We start from the raw sequence: 18,503 nt of genomic DNA, 5'->3' as shown, positions 1-18,503 counted from the left end.
AAACTGAGATGAGGAGAAACTTCTTCACTCAGAGGGTAGTAAATCTATGGAATTTGCTACCCCAGAGAGCTGTGGGAGCTGCAACATTAAATAAATTTAAAATGGAGATAGTTTCCTAGCAGATAAGGGAATTAGGGGTTACGGGGAGAGGGCAGGGAAGTGGACGTGAGTCTAGATTCGGATCAGCCATGATCCTATTGAATGGCGGAGCAGGCCCGAGGGGCCGCATGGCCTACTCCTGCTCCTACTTCTTATGTTATGTTCTTATGAATCATACTTTGCCCACCAGGAATGAGCACTACACGCATAGTTGCATGCATTGGCGGCCATACCTTCAGCTGCCTGGGCCCTGAACTCTGGAATTCCCTCCCTAAACCTCTCCACCTCTCTCTCTTTCCTTTAAACCTACCTCTTTGACCAAGCTTTTGGTCACCTGTCCTAATATCTCATGTGGCCCAGTGTTAAATTTTGCAGCTTGGGACGTTTTACTACATTAAAAAGCATTATATAAATGTAAGTAGTTGTTGTTGCAGACCTCTACACCTCTTGCATTTAAAAAGATTTGGGGATAGAAATTGGTCCTCATTGCGTCCATTTTACAGACATTAAACATGCGCAATAGGAGAACATTTTGGGGACCAACATACTACACCCCAACGATACCTGAAAGTTATTTGACCCAATATTGGGTCAGGCCATTTTTCAGGCATCCAAGGCAGCTGCCTAAAACAAGCATTAGGCCCCTTGCATATGCTAACGAGAAGTCTAATGTTTGTTTTTTGGACCTCTCGGGGAAATTGGACTGCCCTGAGCAGAGCAGGCGTTCGGCCTGCGCCGCTCAACTTTTCCAGCTGTGGATGTGGCCTAGTAAGCGACCGCCATCAAAAAGGTAGGTTTTTTTTTTAGGTTTGATGTGGAGCCAGGAGGAGATATAGTTTATCTCCCAACTTCACAGCACTCGAGGGCTGCCGTTGGTCGGTAATCGGCCTCCTCTTCGGTCAGTTGTCAGTGAGGCAAGCAGCCCGACGATCTTTATTAAATGGGTGAGTTGCCTGTAGAGGCACAACAGGCCCAAATTGTGAACTGACTGCTTTATTGCATGGTTCTAGATATGATCATTGGTAACAGCACAACAATTATAATGGACAAAAGGAAGGAGACAAATCTGACGGGGCTCCCACTGTTGATCACTAGCAAGAGACTCCTGTTGGAGAGCATGTATGTGTGGACTATACAGAGCTCTGCTGTAAAGGCACCCTCCCCACTGGTCAAATAGCTTGAGGAACCAGCCCCGAAAGTGTAGAACCATCTTCAGGAGAGGAGGTCTGTTGATATTGGCTTGTACTCAAAAAAGGACTCTTCTTTTAAAAAAAGCATCTGAATTAAAATAATTAAATGATTCAGGTTCAGCATCTTTGGATTGTTACTTTATGAATATTAATGATATATTAATGATCTGGACGAGGGAACTAGATGTAATATCTCCAAGTTTGCAGATGATACAAAGCTTCGTCGGCGTGTGTGCTGTGAGGAGGATGCCGAGAATCTCCAGTATGATTTGGACAGGTTGGGTGATTGGGCAGAAGCATGGCAGGTGCAGTATAATGTGGATAATTGCAAGGTTATCCACTTTGGTGTCAAAAACAGGAAGGCAGATTATTATCTGAATGGCAATAGATTGGGAGAAGGGGAAGTGCAACAAGACCTGGGCGTCCTTGTGCACCAGTCACTGAAAGTAAGCATGCAGGTGCAGCAGGCGGTTAAGGCGGCAAATGGTATGTTGGCCTTCGTAGCGAGAGGGTTTGAGTACAGGAACAAGGGTGTCTTGCTGCAGTTGTACAGGGCCTTGGTGAGACCACATCTGGAGTATTGTGTGCAGTTTTGGTCGCCTTATCTGAGGAAGAATGTTCTTGCCATGGAAGGAGTGCAGCGAAGATTCACCAGGCTGATACCTGGGATGGCAGGAATGATGTATGAGGAGATTGGATCGATTGGGCTTGTACTCGCTGGAGTTTAGAAGAATGAGAGGGGATCGCATCCAAACTTATAAAATTCTAACAGAACTAGACAGACTAGATGCTGGAAGGATGTTCCCGATGGTCGGAGAGTCCAGAACCAGGGGTCACAGTCTAAGGATAAGGGGTAAGCCATTTAGGACAGAGATGAGGAGGAATTTCTTCACCAGAGAGTGGTGAACCTGTGGATTTCTCTACCAAAGAAGGCAGTAGAGGCCAATTCATTAAATATATTCAAGAAAGAGTTGGATATATTTCTTAAGGCTAAAGGGATCAAGGGATATGGAGAGAAGGCAGGAACAGGGTACTGAATTTGGATGATCAGCCATGATCTCATTGAATGGCGGAGCAGGCTCGAGGGGCCGAATGGCCTACTCCTGCTCCTATCTTCTATGTTTCTATATTAATGCATGGATATTGAATTACATGTTCAGGCTAACATGAGAGTACAGTTATAGTACTGAACTAACGACCCATGCGTCGTGGGATCAAATGCCATCAATGGCAAGTTGTGATGAATATTAATGCATGGATATTGAATTACATGTTCAGGCTAACATGAGGGTACAGTTATGGTACTGGACGAACGACCCACGGGTCGTGGGATAAAATGCCACCAATGGCAAGTTGTGAAACTGAATTCACCAAATCTGGTCATTTGTGGGCTGGCACCAGATAAAATGATCATGAAAGCTGCCGGATTGTCGTAACAACCCAACTCGTTCACTAATGTCCTTCTGGGAAGGGGCATACCATCCCTACTCAGTCTAGGCTACATCTGACTCCAGTCCCATACAAAGTGGTTGACTCAATGCCCTTAGGGCAATAAATACTGCTTTGCTCATGTTGTCCACATCCTAATAACAAAAAAAAGGTTTGAAACCCAAATTTTTTTGAAAAGCTCCACTCCACCTGGAAGTGTGCCATTAGATGTGCAAAGTCAAAGGTGAATATTATCAGTACACAGTAAGGCTACTTACCTTGCAGAATGTTGTTATAAAAATATAAGAAATAAGAGCAGGAGTAGGCCATATGGCCCCTCGAGCCTGCTCCGCCATTCAATAAGATCATGGCTGATCATCGACCTCAACTCCACTTTCCCGCCCAATCTCCATATCCCTCGATTCCCTGTTGTTCCTGATTCTTTGAATAAAATTATCCAACACCTACAACAGGATAAAACTCAGACCAAATAGAACAATCATCTTGGAAAATTACCCTTTATGAACTTTAATGAGACTTTGTGACACTGCCCTTTGCCTTCTTTGACTGACACATTAGTTATTTCCTGAAGTAGTAAATTGATCGCACAATAAAAGATGAAAAGGCAACAAAAAAAAACTTTGTCCTATAACGAAGCATATCTGGATGGATATTGGCAATTGTCAGATAATCAAGTGTCCCCAAATTTTGATCTTACACACATGGTCCAGCAATATCGTCGGTGAAGAACAATACAAATAGACAAGAATACAAATGAAACATCAAAGTTCGTACATCTCACACAAGACTTGGCGAGAATTCTGAAAAACAATTGGAGCAGTGGAAAATTTAAATTCCACTATGTTTAATTGCTAATCCACACCACAAACTCAACAGAAAAAGCAAAATAAATACTCCAGTGTTTAACAGTCCATTTAGAGTGCAGGACATACTCGCTTTTGGATACACTGCCATTGGTGTAATGTTTCTGAAGTGTCACACTGGTTGCAATCCAAACCTGTGCATTGATGGAAGAGTTCTCCAGCTTGAGCTTGAACATACTGTTCCATTGATGTTTACTGAACCTACAGTTTAGTATTTCAGGCAACTATGGGCTGCTGAGTATCTGTCACAGTCCAGTAGCTCCCAAGGCTAGATTCTCATAGACCCATGACTATTTCACCTGAATCGAAGCCAGCTTCAGACAGAATGCAGACTGCTCTTGACTGAATGTTATTGTTGATGTTGGACTGACTTAGACCAGCCACCTAACTTACCAAAGTATAAACTGTCACTCCATGAGAACATATTTTGAGAAAAATCTCTCGTCTACAATGTTCACATTAATAAGATTTGTATGATGTCGGTAGGTTTGACAGGCCTTTGACATACATGATTTTAAACGTGCAATAGGGTGCCCTTAACAGCCTTTCACAATCACGAGCACTGAGAAAAATGGGTTATCACTTCAAATTAGTTACAACTAATTTCATGATAGTTTACACAACGCACTATTGCAAATGGATTCCGCTTATCTAGGATTCTAGCTGCTTTTATTCTTTCCATGTATGCATTACAGGCTGGTGCATAGCCCTTTGCTTTATCTTTTCTTTGTTTGCAAGGTCATTGCAAGACTCCCAAAACACATTGCTTAACATTAAGCAGCACCTTTCCGAATACATATATCTGTATAGAGTTCCATTATAAATTCCCATGTCCATATTTATAATGAGAATGAAAGTTGTGATGCTGTAATTACAGCCTCTTGTCCTTGGTGATGCTGTAGCACCTCAATTTTGCATCTCTTAGCTTCTCAGTCCGATTTGCAGAGCAACTTCTAGGGTCCAACTAACTCAACTCTTCTGCTTCCCAAATTGCCATGAAGTTTTGCTATTTAACTCTAAGCAATAAAAGTAACATATATAAGAGGGGCAAATGTAGGAATTTAAAATGGGGACTGAATTACATTTGCGCGGCTGGTCAAATCATCACTCGCCCCCTAACCCTGCTTCACCTGAAGACTCTTCACTCCCTGTGTACAATACATTAACCATTATCAGTTTGAGAGTAGCTCTGTGCTGAGCATTAGTGCCCAGTAAGTTCTGCTGAAAAACTGACCAAACTCAAGGTGCCAGAGGGCAGAAAGCCCATGAGCCTGGGATGGATTCGAAACAAGGCTGCAGGGATGAAAGGACATGGTATTGTAACTTATCAACTCTTTCCATTGAAGTGTTATGTTAAGTTACATTAGTACTTCCCATGTTAAATCAGGCCACAAAAGGTCTGATGCACACATGATATTTCACCGACTTTATTCAAACATCACAACTCAGTACAGGCAACGTCCTCTGTACTCAAAGTAAATCAGCAACCTTTGTATTAAAAAATAATGCACAATTTTCTGTATTAGCACCAGATATGTAGAATTTAAGAAATGTAAAAAAATAGCTTAATTGCAAATAACGTACCAACCAGGTTAACAGCAACCATGCATGGCATAAAGTCCGGCTGTCTGGTTGTACAGTATTTAAGGTTTCCTGATGGGTGGTCTGCGGACAGGCAACTGGTCACTTATTTGGGTGCACAAGTCGCAGGAAGGTGCAACACGGGACCAATGTTATCGTACCTGTACTGTAACAACTCTGAATTAAATTGGACCTTTATTTGATTTGACCATTAGCCAAAGAAGGCCGAGAAGGCAGTTTTGGCAGCTCACCCTGAATGCAGCCAGCTGTCTACCTGCATGATGTCTCGGCCAAGAGGATGCACAGCTGCAGGTCCATCAGGCCACTCGGATTGAAAAGTAGCCGCCCTGCCGGGAGTGAAATTTTCTCTTGGTATTCATTAAGTTATTACAAAATGATAGAAGCTTTAACAAAAATCCCTTTACTTAGCTGTAAAGATACATTAGCTAAGAAATCCTGCCTGAAGCTTTAATTTGTGTGTGTTTTTGTTACCATCATGTTAAAGCGAAATACCAGGTACATCAAATTTCATCAAGTACACAACGATGCTGATTCAAGATTGCATTCAAAATGAAACTTTGGTAAAAGTTAGTGATTATTCTGCAGAATGGTGCTTAGACATTTATAATCATCCTCTCATTTCAAAAATCAGCTTCGTACGAGTTAACGTAAGAATATTTTAAGTAAGGCAGATCATAAACATAAATGGCTCAATCTGATTTAAAGTACTTTTTAAAAATCTGGTAACTGTTCTTAGGTTTTCATTTCCACTGCACCATCACTGGTAGAAACCTCCACAGATCGGGCTGTCCCATGTGCAGAAGGCTGCTGAAAGGGGATTTGCTCCACTGAAATGCTGGAACCTCGTCCCACGTCGGGCCATTCACTGCAATCATCTGATAGGTGCTGTGTAACTCAAACGAGGTAACCTACGCATTAACACAAGCCACAGATCATCAAATGAGTTAACCTCAGCTTTCGAGAGCCACCCTGGTCACAATACTGGACCCATAGAGAAGAATCGCTTATAGCTCTAATTTGATTATCTCCACAAGAAATACGAGAGCATGTTTGTGGAATATAAAGCCCGGTTCTATAAATAATACTTGCGTTTCACGCAATGAATTACTTTTGGTGTGCAGGGATTGTCATTATGCAAACTACAATATCACAAAAAGTAGTGACATAAACAACCAGTTAAACCTGCTATTTTAGCTGAAGGAATGTTGACCAAGGAATCTCATTATCCTTCTTTGAATAGTGCCATAGAATCTTTAATGACTTCCTGGGCAAGCAAATGCAACCGTATTTGAAGGATAGGATCTCATAATAAATCGCTCAGTGTCAACCTCAATTATACACTCAGGTCCGGGTGTGGGATTCAAACCCACAGCTTTCTGACCCGAAGGGGAGAGTGCTACCAAGTGGGCCAAACTCGTACTGCACATCACGGTGTGGTAGGCAAATATACTGCTAGAGGTGGGGTCATTAAAGAGGGAGGCAAAACTACAACTATTTCCTCAACAGTTCCTCCATTGCTTGGTTAATTGTTAAAACTTTTTCACAACAACAGCTCTTTTGTGAATTATACAAATATCCATTTTAGGAAAGGAGTTAAAATTAGGATGACTTATCTAAGTTTTCAGGTGTTATTCAGCAGGTGTGCAAGCTATCAGACACCCTTAGATGGTAAGCCCATGCGTTTGATGTGGTGCGTGGTGGGAGAGAAGAGTGGGAAAGTGAAAAATTACCAAAAGACAACAGTAAACTGAAAGAAATGAAAATATCCTTTGTTTTGACTTGTGTTGAATTTTTTTGGGTAGAGATAAAGAAAAACTGGAAAAGCTGGAAATCTGAAACAGACATTACTGGAATTGCACCGCACGTCAGTCAGTACCTGAATAAAAAAGAGATAGATTCATGTTTCAGGTGGAACCCATCATCAGAATTCCTGCTGTTCTTATGAAAGGTCCCATCCAAAATGTTAACTGATCTTTTCTCTTTCAGATGCTAACCAACCTGCTGTGTGTTTCCAGCATTTGCTGTCCCCCCACCAATTCTGTGTGTTGCACAACACTATCTCAGAACATCTCACCTTCATGTCTGTACCTCCATGTGAACGCAGTCCTAATGCTGAAAATGGGTAAGTTCCATTGGCCTGATTGAGGTCAGATCTGGCAGAGATTGCATTCTCACCATTGTTTTTGGGATCACACTGCTGACATTCAGACAGAGGGTCATTCATAAAGTTATTATACCTGACAAAATAAAAATTAATTGTAATAAATTATCCTGAAAGTGAAAATATGAGCAAGACCAAAATTATATTTAAATACATTACTCTATACCTGAAAGTTGGTAGTGCAATACATTATTTAAAAATCATGGGGTTTGAAAGATCTAAGCAGGCAATAGCCTTACCAATTGGAAACTGCAAATTGAGGATTCGGCAGCTATCTGTATTTTTTTTTTTTTTTTAAGTTGAGAAACCTAAATGAAGATTAAAAGGTGCAAAGTGCAGGGTAGCATCACAAATCCTACATTACAGTGACTACTCTTCAAAAGTACTTCATTGGCTGAAAGCACTTTGGGACATCCTGAAGTCGTAAAAGACGCCACATAAATTTTTATTTCTTTAAAAGATTGGGAAAGAAGACCAGATGAAATCAAGAAGCAGTAATTAGGTGGTTAGCTTTGTGTTTAAAAGTCTGTAGATTAAAAAAGCAAACAGCAAGGGAGGCAGAGTTCTACTGTTTAGAGATCCTGTAAAAATAAGAGTTGGAGAAGATGTGGTTAGCCTGGTTTTTAACAGTGAAGATGCAGGAAGAGTGTGTAGAATAGCACATTTGGATCTGGAAATATGCTTCACTGGTTGAAATGGAGTATAGTATATTGTAAGAGAATCTCTATATATCCAGATGAGAAAGAGAAACTCAAGAGTCTGGAAGAATAGAATAACAAATAGCTTCTTTGAATCTTCTGGTTCATCCGTTTCCTCTACAATTATTAAACCTCAGTCAAGGAAACTCAACACATCACATTCAGACTAACTACCCCTCTCCCTGCACAGAGAAGGCAAATCACTTAAAATGGGAGTAAATGTGTGGAATTACCTGCAAACTGCTTAACAGAATACTTTTTTTTTATATACATCTAGGAGGTGATGCTGTCATGTAAAAGGACAAATGAATGTGCAAATAGTGGAGGATAAAAAGACCTGGCCCACACAAAACAGAGAGAAAATAGGGGAGAAAGAGACAGAGATAAAAGGGAAGAAAGCTGCAAATGTAGATGTAGTAATGAAAACATTTAGGCTGAATGTGAGGTCATTTGATCTTTTTTCCTCACAATCTACTATATTACAGGCCTTCGCTGCTGACCGCAAAATCCAGGCCTGTGTATTATACGTTATCTACATTAATATGGCAAAAAACGTGGTTTGTAAATAGAAGTGCGGCACTGATATAAGCAAACTTTGAGTTATCTGGGTCATAGAGAGGAATGAAATTCCAATGGAGAGACAGTACTGAAGATGCAACAAAAATAACACCAACTCCTTTTATAGTGCACTTTCTAAAGACAGTTAAGCATACTTCTTATTTGCTTGAAATATTATTTCTTCCTTCCAAAAATTGTTTGAGATTAAGTCTTACATTTTCTGATTATGAATTAGGTTTTCTTTTTAACCCAAAAAAGGTGTTGCATTCAATCTTTGACATGAATTCAATAATAAGGTTTGAAAATTAGAAGGTGTAATTATGCTTCAATGTTAAGGTGATGCAGTTTAAGTTGATATCCTACGACTCGAGAGTTAAACAAATCAAACAGCATCTAGAAATAAAAACAGAAAATGCTGGAAATACTCAGCAGGTCAGGCAACATCTGTGGAGAGAGAAATAGAGTTAACGTTTCAGTTTGATGACCCTTCGTCAGAACTGGAAAAAGCTGGAGATGGAACAGGTTTTTAAGCAAGTGTAGGGGCAGGGAAAGGGGGGAGGGGAGGAAAGAACGAAAGGGAAGGTCTGTGATTGGGTGGAAGGCAGGAGAGATTAAGAGACATTAAGAGATGGTGCAAGGCAAAAGGAGATGGTAATGGGACAAGTTAAGAAACAAAAGATGACTCTAGATGAAGTGTAAATGTCAATGGCTGAATGATCGACAGCTGTTATGTGAGAGAGAGAATTTTTTTTTTTTATAAATAGGGGCAGAGGATATGGTCTGAAATTGTTGAACTCGATGTTGAGTCCAGAAGGCTGTAAAGTGCCTAATCGAAATATGAGGTGCTGTTCCTCGAGATTACGTTGAGCTTCGTTGGAACAGTGTAAGAGGACGGAGAGGTCAGAGTGGGAGTGGAACGGAGAATTAAAGTGACGGGCGACTGGAAGCTTGGGGTCCCCCTTACGGACTGAACGGAGGTGTTCCGCAAAGCAGTCACCCAATCTGTGTTTGGTCTCCCCAATGTAGAGGAGACCGCATCTTGAGCAGCAAATACAGTATCTTCTTCTCAGGCAGTCCCTCGGAACCGAGGATGAATTGCTTCCACACTAAAAATGAGTTCTCAGGTGACTGAGGAGTCCAATGCAGGACCTACAGTCTCTGTCACAGGTGGGGCAGACAGTGGTTGAAGGGGCAGGTGCTTGGGTTGACGTGCGCTCCTTCCGCTGTTTGCGCTTGGCTTCCGCTTGATCCCGGCGAAGTAAACTAAATTGCAAGAAGTACAAGTAAATCACGGTTTCACCTGGAAGGAGTGTTTGGGGCCCTAGACAGTGGGAAGGGAGGAGGTAAAAGGGCATTTCCGAATTAATCCACAGACATTTTACTGTGGAATTATGTCTTGCTGTATATAAAGTTCGTAAGGTTCCAAAACATTTTTCTATTCATTCCCATTAGTCACTGTTTAAGTGCATTAATATATTCAGAGTAAACTTATCATTTTATATGAAAATTACATTTCAATTTAACAGGTTTCCACTTCACAGACACGAAATTTTGAAGCGCAATTTTTTTTGTATTCAACCAGTTCCTGAACTTCTCCCATCATTAATGTTTATCGTTATTCACTCCTGTTTGGGCGTTTGTGTTTGAGAGCTATGCTACTGTAGTGATAAAAGTAAAAATCTTGATCCATCCTAATGGCCACAAAGAGCACTCTAACTTGTTTTGTTTTCCTCCTAATTTAGAAAATAAAATAATGGCAGTTAGAAGAGCAGCACTTGCAAATTGTTGAGGCATATACAATGACTTCACTCATCTGACTACCTTGCTGAGTGGTGGAATTTACTGAAATGAGGATGTGGCCGTAAAACTAGATATTTCTAGATGCTAAAGCAAAATACTGCGGATGCTGGAAATCTGTTATAAAAGTTGATTTTAGACCAAGGACATTAGTATTCTAAAAATGTGTCTTTAATGAGTTAGTTTCAATACATTAGTCTAAGATATGATTTCATAGAATCTAGTATTTCAGGTGGAACGATGCCGTTTAATTTCTAAAAACTCGCTAAATAGTACTAATTGTGCTAGTTAGTATTTTTCAGTTTCAAGCAAATGAACCAGCAGCCAGGATTTAAAATCAATACACAGTGAGGTTTACCCAAGTCCTTTATGTTACTATAATGTACTGGCAACTCCAGTAGAAATTTAGGGTGATCCTCAATATGTTTACTAGCTTAAAAGATCAAAGCAATGTAGAGCCGTTATCCTGGCTAACGTAGCTGCATGTACCTCATTAATTTAATCATCGAATCCATGTCTGTAACCAAAGTCTGATTTCGACGGAATATCAGAGCGCGAGGACTCTTGTTATAACTGAACCAGTCTCCATATTCCTCAACCAGGGCTGGTATACCACTGGCATTAAAGATCTCTTCAAAATACCTACAGAAATGAAAGTATTAATTATAGTTAACTCATCAAAATATATAATGGGTTTTGATTTCATTAATGTATGTTTTGGTAAAAATATTTACTTGTACATCTTTTCCCCATTTTTCTCCCCTCTGGGTCTTCCCAGGTCACATGCCATCATAGCTGAGAGAGGGAGCAGTGTCTCATTCCTCTGCCATTGGCTGCTCTGAACTGACACAAAGCAATGTGACCATGGGCCAGGGACAATACTAGCTCAGACTTTGCAATGATCTTCACTAAGGGCACACCCAAATCACTGTGGGCAAGACTGGGAATGCAGGAATTTGTTTCTACATGCTACTACTCTGGCACTCTATTGGTGCTCCAACACATTGTGCCAGCTTTTGTCATGGAAAGTCTCAGGTAAACAACCTGCAAGACATTAATAAGAATATTCCTATGAGACATAAAATGTCAATGAAAATATAACTGGATTATCTTAATACAACAAAGAATTGTTGCATAGAAAATTACTGATGGGAGTATCTCATCCAGTTATACCCAATCTGCTTCCACCTAAATGCATACATTCTGAATATTGTGCTTCGTGTAAACAGCTACAAAGAACAGTCAGGCAGTACTACTGTGGCTGTAATTTATTGTCATTCAGTGATGCTCAGCAATGAATGAAAAATTTGATGGCCAGTTCTGCCAGAAATATAGAAAAATAAACATATTGCTGACAAAGAGACACAAAATGCAACTCTTATTCAAGGTTATATGAATTTTGATAACATAAAATAGGGTAGAGCAGCATCTGTAGAGAGAAACAGAGTTAACGTTTCAGGTCAATGACCCTTCGTCAGAACTGGAAAAAGTTGGAGATGTAACAGATTTTTAAGCTAGTGTAGGGGCAGGGAGAGGGAGGAGGGGAGGAAAGAACAAAAGGGAAGGTCTGGTGATAGGATGGAAGGCAGGAGAGATTAAGAGAAAAAAGGGATGATGGTGCAAGGTAAAAGGAGATGGTAATGGGACAAGTTAAGAAACAAAAGATGGCACTAGATGAGGTGTAAATGGCAATGGCAGGATGATCAACAGCCGCCACGAGAGAGAAAAAATTAAAAAAGGGACCGATGTTATAGACTGAAATTGTCGAACTCGATGTGGCGTCCAGAAGGCTGTAAAGTGCCTAGTCGAAAGATGATGTGCTGTTCTTTGAGCTTACATCGAGCTTCCCTGGAAGGCCGAGGGCAGAGAGATCAGAGTGGGAGTGGAGCGGAGAATTAAAGTGACAGGCGACCGGAATCTTTGGGGGGGGGGGGGGGGGGGGGGAGACGGAGAGAGAAAGAGAGTTATATAGTACCCTTCATGACCTCAAAACATCTAAAAGGTCTTCACCGCCCATGAAGTCTACTCACGGTTGTAAGGCAGGGACTATATTGATGTTGGCTGAGGGATAACTGTTGACCAGGACACTGGGAAAAGTTCCCTGCTCTTCTTCAAATAGTGCATGGGATCTTTCATAGCCACCCAAGAAGGTGGATTTGGCCTCAGTTTAACATCTCAAATGAAAGACAGCACCTCTGACTGTGCTGCACTCCCTCAGTATTGCACTGAAGTGTCAGCCTAGATTATGTGCTCAAGTCTCTGGAGTGGGGCTTAAATTTATGAATTAGTGATTCAGAGGTGGGAATGCCATCACTGAGCCAAGGCTAGCACCCGAGATACCGTCATTAACTCCATTAAAGTGGTGAAACTCAGATTTTTTATAAAGGGACTGTTGTTATAGCAATGGTACAGACAGACAAAAAGAAAATCGGATTAGATACAATACTACTTGTGTTGCAGGGGCTGGGGTAGAAGCTATTATTACAATGGTAAAGAAGGAAATAATGAAATATGCCACAGGACGGGAGAAAAAAATTGCAATATTTGTGATGGATAGCAGGACAAGTGGAAATGTGCAAATAGATAAATATTCTGGAGACTTGCTCAATTATCTGTGGGATTATTTATGTACAACTTTCCCTCAAGGCTAAATTGGTGGATAAGGTCCATGATAGGTAACACCTCACATGGTTTGTGAAAGGACTGAACATGCAATAAAGGAACAGTGGCAGCCTGGATACGAAATTGGCTAAGTGACAGGAAACAAAGTAGTGATGAACGCTCGTTTATCGGACTGGATGAAGGAACACAGTGGGGTTCCACAGGGGTCGGTACTAGGACCACTGCTTTTCTCGATGTATACTAATCACTTGGACTTGGGTGTACAGGGCACAATTTCAAAATTTGCAGATGACAAAACTTAAAAGTATAGTGAAGAGGATAGTGACACAGGCTGGTGAAATGGATGGACACGTGGCAGATGAAATTTGACGCAGAAGAATGCGAAGTGATACATTTTGGTAGGAAGAATGAGAGGCAATATAAATTAAAGGGTACAATCCTAAAGGGGGTGCATGAACAGAGAGACCTGGGCGTATATGTGCACAAATCGTTGAAGGTGGTAGGGCAGGTTGAGAAAGCGGTTAAAAGCATATTGGGAATTCTGGGCTTCATAAATAGAGGCATAGAGTGCAAAAGCAAGGAAGTTATGATAAACCGTTATAAAATCACAAGTTCGGCCTCAGCTGGAATATTGTCTCATATTCTGGGCACTGCACTTTAGGAAGAATGTGAAGGCCTTAGAGAGGGTGCAGAAAATATTTACGAGAATGGATCCAGGAATGAGGAACTTCAGTTACGTGGATAGACTGGAGAAGCTGGGGTTGTTCTCCTTAGAGCTGAGAAGATTGAGAGGAGATTTGATAGAGGTGCTCAAAATCATGAGGGGTCTAGACAGAGTAGAGAGAAACTGTTCCCATTGGCAGAAGGGTCGAGAACTAGAGGACACAGATTTAAGGTGATTGGCAGAAGAACCAAAGGCGACAGGAGGAAAAACATTTTTACGCAGCGAGTGGTTATGATCTGGAATGCACTGCCTGAAAGGGTGGTGGAGGCAGACTCAATTGTAGCTTTCAAAAGGGAATTGGGTAAGTAACTGAAGGAAAAAAATTTGCAGGGCTATGGGGAAAAAGGCACGGGAGTGGGACTAGCTGAAGTGCTCAGAGAGCTGGCATGGGCTCGACGGGCCAAATGGCCTCCTATGCTGTAACCATTCTATGATGTGCTGAATGGATTCACCTAAAGTTCTTGTATTAGAGATATTTTGGGAGGGTGTAAGTGTGATAAAGGAATATAAATTACAAATTAAAAGAAGAAACAATGCAAGAGCAGGTTTGTGTTTCTGGGGAGTGCATACAAGAATGTTAAGTTATGGGACATAAAGGTAATACTTTGAATTTGCCTTATGGAGACGCAGGAGCACAAACCTATAAACATTAGCTTATGGAATCAATGTTAAGCAGAATCCATCAAAGCCCACACTTACGGTATATTGTAACTGGCCCAGTAACCTTTCTGCATCAACTCATCTGTTTTATCAGCAGTAACTATTTGCCCACTGTAATTGCACAGAAGGAAGTCACATGAGAAATTATGAAATACAACAGCAAAACATGCACGGTAGCAATCTGCAGAATACAATCAACAAACAACATCTATTCCAGCTATATAGGCAGCCTACACAAAAAAAATCAAAAACCTTAAATACAAAATGCCATTATCAAGATTTACAGTTATTTATGAAAACATTGAAATAATGAATGCAGAAAGCTCACATTGTGTAGGAAAATTCTTCTAAGTGGCTGTACATGGATTATTCCAGGAAAGAAAAACACTGATGAATCAAACAGATCTCATTCATACTTACGGTAATTGTTCCAGAATTGTCAGTAAGTTCTCTTTAATATTAAATTGGCCTGGTGTAAAGTACTTATAGTCCACAATCATCCATTGGTTATTGTATCTGTAAAAGAAAATGAAAACACTAAAATATCTTCACATTTCATCATTACAGGGGCAACAGTCTGCAACATGTCATTTTAGTGCCCATGAAAGCAGAGTAAGCAAGTGTTAAAGTGGCAGGGAAGACGCAGCCAGCAGTGTGCACCAAGGAAGAAAGACAGGTTATGGTTAGCCTACCAGGCTATAATGGGCACTCTGTCTATATACAAGAATATGCATGCACTTTAGGCCACTTTGCTGTATCAAGTTTGTATTACTTTATTATTACAGGCTATGTCAGATGCTTACTAGTGCACTGTGGCAGTTTCTCTCACCCCCAATCTAGGAATTTGCTATTCTGGATGGTCCTTAAAATGGGAGATTCTATATTGAAAATAATGGGGCAGATTTTCCTGCACCTGTACTGGGGCTCTTGGATCACCTGCGCACAATGAATACAGGAGAAAAAAAATCGGCCAGGGAGGAGTGCACGCCCTTAACCAGGTCTGCTCAATTTTCTATCCATCAATTTAAAAGGGCAGAAAAATCAGGCAGGCTTATGCTCCTTGCCACCAAAAGCCCCAGGCACAGAAACAGGAAAATCTGCCAGAGGTTTACAAATATGTTTTAAGCCAGTAATATATTTTCAGAGGGAGGGGAGGGAATTTAAATTGGACGACACAGATACATGGTTCAAACTTTGCCCTCCTCAGAGTTAAGAAAGCATCAGAATTGTAAATGTTTTGCAAACAAACAGAGTCCAAGTGTTCATGTGATACAAAAACAGAAAATGCTGGAAATACTCAGCCGGTCAAGCAGCATCTGTGGAGAGAGAAAAACAGTTAACATTTCAGGTCGAGGACCTTGCACCAGAACGGTTTGGACAAAGGTCATTGACCTGAAACGTTAATTCTGTTTCTCGCTTCACAGATGCTGTCTGACCTGCTGAGTATTTCCAGCATTTTCTGTTTTTATTTCAGATTTCCAGCATCCGCAGTATTTTGCTTTTGTGTTCATGTGATACCTACTTTCTGATAACTGAATTCTATTTCATTGGTCACAAGTCTGTAATACTTCCTGACTGCTCTATTTGCACTTACATGGATATCTAGTTTTAGTTATATAAAAATAAAGAAAATGAAATAGAATTTAACACACATACTTGGGATGGCCTATAATACAATCACACCAGAGAAAAGTGCATGATTCCCCATTCACCAAGTTCTTGGCTTTGGCTGGGTTGTTGGGGGGCTTAAATATCACCCATTTCACGAATAAATGAGTCCTTCGTCAGACTGTTGGTGAAGTTGTGGAAATCAATTGAATAGGTAGCAAGAATGCAATGAGAAAAAACACTCAAACAGCAGTTTTGTTCGGGAAATACAAAATGTTATTTATTTGTGATGTCCTGATGCCGCTAAGCAGTTAGATATATTTTGAACAGTTAAATACAATCTTTTGAGGGCCGAGTAAGATCACTTGAGGACAAGAGAAAAATCAGTCTGCCTTTAAAACTAAATCATCAATGTGATGAAAGAGGAAAATTACCGGTAAAATGTTCAGTTTAAAATATAAACTTGTCAAGAGTCACCATTAATGGGCACCCAAGCATATACATGTCAAGCTTTGGACTCAAAAACTTTATAAACCTTGGAGTATAAACCTTGGAGTCTGAATCGATTAAATCACTAGTGAAATATGGTAAAAATCAAATAAATTCCTAATGTTAATTATACTGCAGGCACTGATTTGAGACGTATTCCTGCAAAACACATTGTGGAGCAGACACTTACGTTATACTGCCAGCAGTGCATTGCTCTCTAGTCAGGCTATTCTAACTCTGCACATGTAGATTTACACGCACAACTGAAGGCCTAATCCTCAAGTGGCAGTTAGATTTTGAATGTTAGTGAAGAACCAACATTGAAATATATAAAATTGGACTTTTACAAAATTGGTCACTTGCAGTTATAAATTCTCACGGTGATCTCACACCTCTTGCTCAGCTACTTCACCCACAACCTATAATCGCCTTATACCTGGATTGATTTATTTTAAGAAGTTATTCACACATCAAGTTTGTCTTCACGGACTAAAAAATGTAGAGGGTCCGTAAAACTCATCATCTAGTGCAACAGATTATCAAGAGATTACTTTATAAATCCACATGGGCAGATATCTTTTTGCATAATTGCTCTCTGTAGGGGCAGCATAGAAAAATGAAAAAAGTACACATAATAATGATGAAGGCCAAGAATAATGAAAGTCATGAATAGCTGTTTATGGATTTTCAGAATAAGTTCGGAGAACGGTCTACAAATCTTAAAACAGCTTGTAGTACACAAACAGCTGTGGGGTACATTAAAAAGGCACTCGAGATTAATAGAACTTACGTGCCACTGTTGAACTTCTTAAAAATTGCAGCCCATTCCGCACCATTCGTAGCCAGTCGATTAGCGATTATATTCCTTAACCACTCCATCACAGAACCAATGGGCTGCACAAACTTCCACAATTGTGCATTATTATTACCTATTGTGGTTTCTAGAGTAACCTAACAGGAAGAATGAAAGCCATATCATGCACCATCTGTTCATTTTTCAGTGCTTCTATAATAAAATGGTGTTGGTCATTGATGTGACTTAGTATGTCATTTTTTTTTCCTTCCTCATTTTGCCCCCTTCTTTCTAATTAGTTATATTCTAGTCATTATTCATATTCTCCCCGATTACATTTTACCAGAAGTTGCACTAAATCACATTCTTTGAGATACAGCCACCATGATAATTCCTCATCCACCCCTCTATACACCCCTTAATAGAATATTTTCACATACAAAAAAAAATCATAAACTTGGCTCCAACCAAGTTCCACAAATGTAAAAAACACCCACAACTGGGCCACTGAGTATCCTGGACTCCCCCCACCCTACAATTAAAAATCCCCATCAAGCCTGCTCCCCATATTTGATGAAATTATGAAACAACCCAACAGTAAACAAAAATGTGCATAAGTCTGCCTCGGATGTAGAACACTACATTTCCCAGGTGCCTCTCTTCCCATTGTCCAACTGAGTGGGACAGCCCTTGCTCGATTCCACTCTGACCTAACCAGTTGTAGCTAGAGAATCTCCTGCAATGGCTTCTCTTCCCACCCCCGTACCATTACCTCTAGAGTTCCCCAAGGATCTATCCTGGGCTCTCTTCTATTTCTCATCTACATGTTGCCCCTTGGCAACATCATCCAAAGACATGATGTCATGTACGCTGACAACACCCAGCTCCACCTCCCAACCCCTACACTGCCTCTGTGCTGTCAGACTGCTTGTCCGACATCCAGTCCTGGATGAGCCAACATTTTCTACATTTAAACAGAGAAGACCAAAGCCATGGTCTTTGGTCCTCAGCACAAACTTTGTGCCCTAGCCATTGATTCCACCCCTGCCCACTCTCCCAATCTGGCCACTATCTCAGGCTGAACCAGACTGTTCGCATCCCCAGCGTCCCATTTGACCCCAAGCTGAGCATCCAACCCTACATCCTCTCCATCACAAAGACAGCCTATTTCCACCTCCAGAACATTGTCC

At 40.7% G+C, this 18,503-nt stretch overlaps 1 protein-coding gene across 5 annotated transcripts in view; it reads right to left on the bottom strand.

The window, feature by feature from the left end:
* Positions 1-3,216: 3,216 nt before the first annotated feature.
* plbd2 (phospholipase B domain containing 2) overlaps positions 3,217-18,503 on the bottom strand; it is a 38,227-nt gene continuing 22,940 nt past the window's right edge. For 3 of the 5 annotated variants that reach the window (XM_085961751.1, XM_085961753.1, XM_085961750.1), the window contains exons 7-12: positions 17,311-17,471; positions 14,844-14,939; positions 14,463-14,534; positions 10,907-11,059; positions 7,278-7,440; positions 3,217-6,111 (exon numbers count right to left, since the gene is read on the bottom strand). In XM_085961751.1, the coding sequence (XP_085817877.1) occupies positions 5,944-6,111; positions 7,278-7,440; positions 10,907-11,059; positions 14,463-14,534; positions 14,844-14,939; positions 17,311-17,471 (813 nt within the window). In that variant the 3' untranslated portion in view covers positions 3,217-5,943. Of the gene's footprint in view, positions 6,112-7,277; positions 7,441-9,853; positions 10,354-10,906; positions 11,060-14,462; positions 14,535-14,843; positions 14,940-17,310; positions 17,472-18,503 lie in introns of those variants that run through there. The other 2 variants (XM_085961754.1, XM_085961752.1) reach the window with 2 other exon arrangements.

The sequence above is a fragment of the Somniosus microcephalus genome, chromosome 19, assembly GCF_052327205.1.
Source record: "Somniosus microcephalus isolate GS21.2 chromosome 19, FLI_Smic_1.0, whole genome shotgun sequence".
Taxonomy (NCBI): Eukaryota; Metazoa; Chordata; class Chondrichthyes; order Squaliformes; family Somniosidae; genus Somniosus; species Somniosus microcephalus.
Note: the sequence above shows the minus strand (reverse complement) of the source record. Positions and strands in the feature narration are given on the sequence as shown.